This window comes from Pterocles gutturalis, unplaced genomic scaffold (assembly GCF_000699245.1).
Source record: "Pterocles gutturalis isolate BGI_N339 unplaced genomic scaffold, ASM69924v1 scaffold47944, whole genome shotgun sequence".
NCBI classification, from domain to species: Eukaryota; Metazoa; Chordata; class Aves; order Pterocliformes; family Pteroclidae; genus Pterocles; species Pterocles gutturalis.
In genome coordinates this window covers 23,162-30,902 of record NW_010137684.1, presented here as the reverse complement: position 1 = coordinate 30,902, position 7,741 = coordinate 23,162, and the positions used below count along the sequence as shown (strand labels likewise).

Below are 7,741 nucleotides of genomic sequence, written 5' to 3'. Positions count from 1 at the left end.
AGCACCGAGCTCCAGGGACCGGCCCGGCGGCTGCGGGGGACGCCCAGCTGTAGGGGTTTGGGTTCTCCTCCAGAGCAACAGCAACATATCAGCGAAACTTGTACAGTCTGTAGAGGACAGCTGAACCAAATCAGCCGCAAAATGCCACAGCCTTAAATGTAGGTAAATCTATGCTCCAGAACACAGAGCAGTTTGACAAACAATAGCATCTTCCCATGCCTAGCGGTGTGAAATATGCAGCTGTTCTACCACCACAATTTGCAGGGAAGGCATTTCTCCTGGAAGTAAGAGAACACTTGGTATATATTCCTAGCCAGACTGATTACCCCTATTTATATCGTAAACTGAGACAGCACGTCCTAAAAAGCCATCTAGTTAAGCAGTTCTAGACTCTGCACCATGGGCAAGGGGTCAGTGCTGTATTGTATGCTGCACAGTCTTCTGCGTTTATTACAGATAGCAGACACTTTTCTGCAGCGTGGCTTTTTTGTGTGTGTGTGCTTATTCTTCTGGTATTTCAACAACCAGCAGGAAGAACACTGCTATTTTATAGGATATCAGGGAACCTGAGAATCTACAAGGTTTTTTAAAGGTTTGGTTTTTTTTTTTTTTTTTAAATAGCAAAGAAGCCACCATGTCACTATATAACAACTGCAATCTGTTCTCGGAACAATAAAACCGCAAGACTGAACACACTTATCTTATATCTGAGCATATACATTTATCCCGAAATGAGATCAGCTGAACAGCCCCTGTTATGTCGATGCAATCTGCACGGTGTTACCTCATTCTCCTCTTACAGACAACCTGTGCAGCTGAACAACTCTCATTTTCTCTATAAGTTACTGATACGGTTTCAACAACCGACAGCAGACATAAGCAGGGGTCTAGCGAATGCTCTCTGCTGTGTCTGCTCAGGAGTCACTGCTGGTCCCACAACACGTGCGCGGTGCCGCCAGGCCAGCAGACCCCGCGAGCTCAGCCGCAAGGCACGGAGCCAGACTTTGCTGGAGCTTTCAGCTGGCTCGCTTATTCCAAAGAGAAAGCTCCTTTTCTAGCAAGATTTGCAGTTTCTTCTTTTTCTCTTTTTAAGCACTGATAAGATGCTTAAAGATGTTGAAGTCGCGAGTTGGTTTATATTCTAATTTTTGAAGGGATAGGTTTCAGCGTGTTACTCTAACAAATACAGGAGTGAAATTGGAAGAGATGGAGATCTGAGCTAACACAATTAAAATTTCTTCGTAAAAACAATCACAGATATCCAGTGCCAAACGCAATCTGGAGTCATCAACTAGCATGGACATGAATTAACCTAATAGCTTCTGAAAAAAATACAGTCCTAAAAAAAAAATCATCCCATTAAAGTAATTAAGTGTTATCAGAATCACAGAGCCATAATTAAACATGGTTTATAATTAAAACAGCATGTGTCCTAGACAGAGAACACAGCAACAAAGAGAGTATAACCGTGATAGTCGATGCCAAAACACATGCCAAGCACCAAAAATCAGAAAACCAGCAGAGTTTCTAGCAAGCTGCAGATGCAGCGCCTCTGCTCTTCTGACTTCGTCGTCAACACTTCTGACAGATGTCAGCGCACTCAAAACTCCTCACAGCTTTGCAAGGTGTTGCCAAAGTTCAAGCAGAAATCTTGGGAACCAAGCACTGCACTGAGTGCAAGACCCAAAAAGCTGAAGCAGTGCCTGCGCTGCACGAACGGGCGAGCGAGCGTGAACTTTCACTCAAACGAGCCTTGTCCTACCTGGCAGCGGCTGAAGATATCTGCCAGGGACACTTGAACGTTGAAGTGCTTCAGAACCTGCAGGGCCTGTTCTTTTGCCTTTTCTGAGCAGTTCACAGAGAAACACCTTCCTTCTGCTACCTGGGACTGCAGCTTCAAAAGACAAGTCATAAACCAAAAAGACAATAAATGAGGCGCTCTGTGCATCATGATCCCCGGATTTTTTCCAAATACATTTGGTTGGGTTTTAATTACAAAGAATATCTGGAGTTAGTATGTGTTTACAGTCTAAATTTTGATTTAACAAGCAAAATTGGTAATTTAACACTCAGCTGCTGCTGCAACAGTTTTGAGACTACGGAAGCACTGAAGCACTGCAGCATTTTATATATATATGCATATACATATATGAAACATGATTGCTTAAGTCCCCTTCAACTTATAATTAAGTGGTATGGTGCTGACAAGGGCAGCAAGAGGAAACTGAATTTAATCCCAGCTTTCACACGAAGCCTGGCCAGATCGCACCCATTATGCAAAAGCACAACGATGGAGGTGATGCCCAATGACAGTTTCACCACCTCAACCCTTCCATTTTATCCACCGTCTCACCTGGAGTTCACTGATGGCCAATGAATTTGCAGTGGTTGATGTGGACAGTCCCTTGATGTTTGCTCCACATGGAGCAGAAAAGTTTGTACCTGGGAACAAGCACTGGGAAGCTCCAGACACATCTTTATGAAATGCTGAGTGCTCACAGCAAGGTGGGATCAGCTACAGGCAAGTAAAGGAGCCTGGCAGGGCCATCCTGTTCTTGCGTTGGGCACACAAAGGAACAGAGGGGACCAGACACTTCCCAGGACAGTATTGTACACTGGGAAGCAGTTCTTTTCCTTTTGCAACTCCTACACGGTACTTTGAAACTAAAGCTTTGCCAAATAAGATTACGCTGGATGCTGAATTACCTGTTACATCAACTGTAGGCTCAAGGAACCACAGTCTGGTTAAGGAACCCTGGGTCACGGCATGGTCACGGCGTGGCTGTGCCTGCCTCACAGTGTCTCATCACGGGGGATGTTTTCTTCAACGCTCAGCTATTTCGTAGGAAATTAGCAACCTATGTTCTTCAAATACTCCAACTAGATACTTGAGTAGTTGGGAGCTTTTATATCGATAGCTTGTAGGCAAAGAAGTCCTGCACTCTGGCTCATATGTGTAATCAGGAATAGTTTCACTCTTCCAAATGGATTTCTGGGCAATGACAAAGTGCAAAGCACCGCTGACTTGACAGGTTCAGTGTATTCCCACCAATGCTCAGTTTTGAACTGCGTCTCACGAAGGGCTCTGAACATCTGGTGCTAAGGGTAAGGTTGGGGTTCGCTTTGGGGTTTTTTTGTGTATCTACAGGAACACAAAAGCTCTACAGCTTCCACTGGGACCTATGCTTGGTGGCTTCCATTCTCTCCCTTCCAAGCCTGAAGAAAAGTCTTTAAGCGTTGAAACTACGCCAGTTTGGAACCTGACAGTAAACAAGAATCTTTATGATAAAATGCATGGGAATTGAACTGCTTTTCACCTGCCAGTGAGGCCAAACAGAAACACTTTGTTCTGGATCGCTTGGCTTGCTTTCCACCTCCCGCCCCCAATGGAGAGCGATCGCTCCCCCCACTGCTGCGGTACTGAGTGTAAAAGAAATTTCACCCCAAGCTTTGGTCATTCCGAACAGCAACCCTCTCAAGAGCCTTAATGTAGTTTTTAGTGGAGAAAACATGAAAAAGCCAAGCCAGCTGTTGCTTTCACATCTGACTTCTCTACACTGCACATCCCAGACCACACAATGATACAATGCCAGAAAAATGCCAGAAGCTCTGAACACTTACAGTCTGATATGGGAGTCCAGAGGTTAAAATGACTCTTCCTTCCTGTCGGGCAATCTGGAAAAAACAGTAAAAATCATAATGAACCCAGTGGAGTTACCACTGAATTCAAGCTTTCCTTTCAGTCAAAGCAGAGAGAACACGAGCTGGTGATATCGAGTCTTTCTCTCCAGTGTCGACATAGATGAGGCCAAGAGTCTCTGGGGCTGGTTCAACAGCACGCTCTCGACAGCAACAGCAGCTCAAGGTATTGCTTGCTCGCTCCACGTCCCCTCCCTGCCAATACCCGCCTTGCCTCACATGTGCTGGAACAAGCTGCTTGTGCATCTGCGCTGCAGATGGCTGGGGGAACCAATCCACCTTGAAATAATCCTATCAAAATCCTTTTTTTTTTTTTTTTCCTTAACCCAGACTATTTCTATTTCCTCAGTCTGGTTCACAAAGCAGCAAGCAGTTCTGCTCGCATAGCAATGCACAGGGGAGAAAGGAAAAAATAACCTAAGCAGGTAATTCCAGCGAAAAAATGTACCATTAAATGTGTCTGCAAAGTTCACAGACGTGAACAGAACGAAGCTCACTCCTCAGAGATAAGACGGTGTTATTCTCCCAGCAGCCCAAGAGCAGACATACAGAAATTATTCCGCCTTTCCAGGCTGCAAAGCACATCTCCATTAGAGTTTATCACCTCCTGCCTTGCACTTTTATCAGAGGTCTTGTCCTTCCAGGGAAAGGTCTGCTCTGAATTATCAGGGGACCCATTACCCGCACCTCTGACCCTCGCAGCAGAGTAAGAGACACTTTCAAATGGTTTGGTGCCAAAAGGAGATACTAAATCTGGAACGGCAATTCTTCACAAGGATGAAAGTGTGACTGATCTTCGTATGATTAAATGACATCCCTCCCTCCCAGCCCTTTGCCCCCTCCTAAAGCAGAGAAACAGCTTCATGGCCGCAGTGACAGAGGGATTCCCACGTGAACCAGCTCTCCAGCTCTGCTCGTGCTGACAAGGGATTGGCACCTCGAGGTAGGCATGAGGTTATTTCTCTGCTCTGGCTTGGTTTCTGTTGGAAGCCCTTGTATTTTTCACTGTTTCCAGATGTGTGTCCCGGAGGTCTCTCTTCTGGATCAGAGTTTCAGAAGCTCTCGCTGGATCGCTCTGTAACCCTGGCAGGAGGACACACTCGGGATCAGAGTCCTGCCGCGCTTTCCCAGACAGTCTGACACCACCAAGCACAGCCAGGGAACACGGAAAAAAACAAACCAAGATTTTTAAACTCTGCCTTGGATAGCTATTCTCTTAAGACCCACTGGACCTATGGCTACAGGAAGCAAAGGGGAGAAGGCTCTGAAGGCACAAACTCCCTGGGCAGTAGACTAGGCAATGATTTTTTTCCTATCTTGACCTTTCAGGTAGCTGCTTCCTTCCCGTTTCAGTCAAGTCACTCTTTGGCTGCCAGTTCTGCACTGAGAAAGTGATTGGCAATGACTTCTAAAGCATCTTCCTACAGGCAAAATTACCGGATTTCTTTCAAACTCAACCCTCTCTCTCAATAAAGGCAAACATCTCCAAGAATAGGAACCCTGAAGCGGCAGCAGAGCCTCCGTGCTGCATGCAGCATGGTCACGGGCCAGCGCTGCCAGCACAGCACACTCGCGGCACACCAGCCAGAGACGTCCGCTACGGCGACAGCAAAAGTTCACCACAGCGATTTGCCAACAAGGGAAGAGAGATGCGGAATTCCTTCAGAGCCATGTGTGCTTCAGGGTAAGCCTGTGGATTTCACAGCTGGAACACTCCATTCTGACTTCCTGCATCCAGGGTTAATTAGTTCAAGCTTGATAAATCCCCTTATCTAAATGGCTCTGCAGAGACAGGCAAAGAACATCAAATAAAAAGAAGAAAAGCAATAACTCTTCCAGTATGCTTTTCCGCCTCTGGAACAACGACTGGGAGAAGCATGCAGAGCCAGAACAGCCATGTCATGACACACATCTGACTGAAACCACGGAGGATACACGCTGGAGAAAAGGGCACAATTCCTTCTTTTCAGGAAGGCAGCGCTGGGACCATCCGGGAGATGTGAGCTAGGAGATGCAATAAAAAAAAAAAAAAAGAACGACCAGAGTAGCATGTTGCAGGGGGGTGTCAGGGACTCGCGCTCCATCCCAAGTGCTGCAGAGAGGGCATTGGCCTTAGTTTCACAAACTATTAAAAAGATAATATCAACTTCCTCTGGAAAAGGCTCAGGCCTTCTGGACAGAAGGCACTCCCTAGGAACTCGGTATTGTTGTTCAGCCCTTACCGTGCCCGTCTGTTCAGCCAACTTTCATCCTGCAGAGATGAACAAACTCCAATGAACTATTACCAGAGAGACCTGGAAGGGCAACAACTGATGAGAGAGGGCTGAGAGAGCTCCCGTGTTTTGAAGCCAGCGCTAGAGGCAGAATGATTCGTGACAACCTAAAGGAACCTGAATTAAGGTCAAAGAAGATTTCAAGGAACAGCAGCACAAGGCTGTAGAATTGTAATTTAAAATTTGCCAAGGCCGCGCGTGACGTGTTGGGCAATGCCCCACGTCCTTGGAGAGGCAAACTGCAGCGCTCCCTTTGCAAGGCAGAGCCCAGGAGAAGCTGTGAGCCCTTCGCGGTGCCAGAGGGGAAGCAGGGACCCTGAGCCAGCTCGGACAACAAGGGAGCGGACAGAAAGCATCTGCTCCAGGATGTGTGCCGGAAAAGCACCCAGCCAACGATCTACTAGAGAAGTAGCAAGTCTCAATCCAAGCCTGAAGCCTCCTACATGTTATCCCAGGCTCTTTTAAAACAGATGGTAAACCAAGAGCTTGATAGCTATGAACACACTCGGTCCAGTCCTGCGGCACACATGCTGTACTGCTGGTATTCCAACCCCGGACTTCTCTTCAGCATTCCTGAAAACCATTAATTGTACAGAGTTATGGCATGATTTCACAATGTGGCTTTAAATACCACACCAAAACCATCGACCTAATTTTGTTTCTTAATGGACATCCATTTGTACTGAGGTCTCCAATGAAAGACATTCTTCTCCTGCTGACCAAACATCAAAAGTCTTGATCTCAAAGGCAGCACAGTTCTTCATCTGTCCTCTTGCGCATTTACTCTGCAGATTGGCGGGGAGGTAGAATGACTAGCAAACCTGAAGAATGTCATTTACTTCAAAAATATGGAAAAAGACATCCAAAGCTGAGATGAGATCAGAGATTAGATTCCTCCATTGTGGGAAGCTCTGCTCACTGCAGTGTTAGAAGCCCCCTTTGTGTCCCATGGCTCCAAATCAGTCCAGGGAAATCTAGATCCAGGCGTGCATTGCTCTAACTGGCTCCTGAGACCTATCCAAGCCTGGCCCTCCTCTCCAACTCACTACTTCACCGGGAGTTTCGGGGGAGTAGGTGCACCCTTGCAAGGGAACCTTCTACACCATGGGAGCTGCAGGAAGCCAGTTCTACCAGCCTTCTGGCTATTAGCACACTTCAAAAGACACGAGTTTTGCCTTAGCGTGCAAATTCTTCTTAGAGATGAGGATGGTTTTGAAGACCAAGAGCAGAGTCCATTAAAAAACACAAAACAAACCAACCCACAACTCAACTGAAGGGGCTTTGAGATTCCACCAAGTCTCTTCTTAGAAATTAGTGACCTAAGAGACTACTAACATTTCCTTGTAAGCTTCTGCTCCACTCCTGAAGTACAACATTGCGAGATCTACTGTAGTCCCTTCAGGCTGGTGGGTGAACCTTTAAGGTGAGCATGAGAAGCATCCCACTGCTCTATCCGAGTCTGCAAAATTGCAGAGAAAAGAGGAACACCCACCAAAACTTTCCCACCTCCTTCCAATTATTATTAGAAGGCCCAAAAGATAGGTTTAATATTCTCTGCAAAGAGAAGTTTGCTGAAGACAAGCTGGAAGACCTGGCTAGAAAGGACATGGACCTGCTAGATGGAGTCCAGAGGAGGCCACGGAGGTGGGCAGAGGCTGGAGCAGCTCCCGTGCAAGGACAGGCTGAGAGAGTTGGGGGTGTGCAGCCTGGAGAAGAGAAGGCTCCAGGGAGACCTTCCAGCAGCTTCCAGTGCTGAAAGGGGGCGACAA

The 7,741-nt window shown here is 46.8% G+C and overlaps 1 protein-coding gene across 1 annotated transcript in view; it reads right to left on the bottom strand.

Annotated features, from left to right (window-relative positions):
* Positions 1 to 1,762: 1,762 nt before the first annotated feature.
* The window catches only part of LOC104468506 (exonuclease mut-7 homolog), a gene marked incomplete at both ends in the record, with an annotated part of 21,654 nt that continues 15,675 nt past the window's right edge, over positions 1,763 to 7,741 (bottom strand). The window contains 2 exons of the mRNA XM_010082674.1: positions 1,763 to 1,894; positions 3,622 to 3,675. Of these exons, the coding sequence (XP_010080976.1) occupies positions 1,763 to 1,894; positions 3,622 to 3,675 (186 nt within the window). The remainder of the gene's footprint in view (positions 1,895 to 3,621; positions 3,676 to 7,741) is intronic.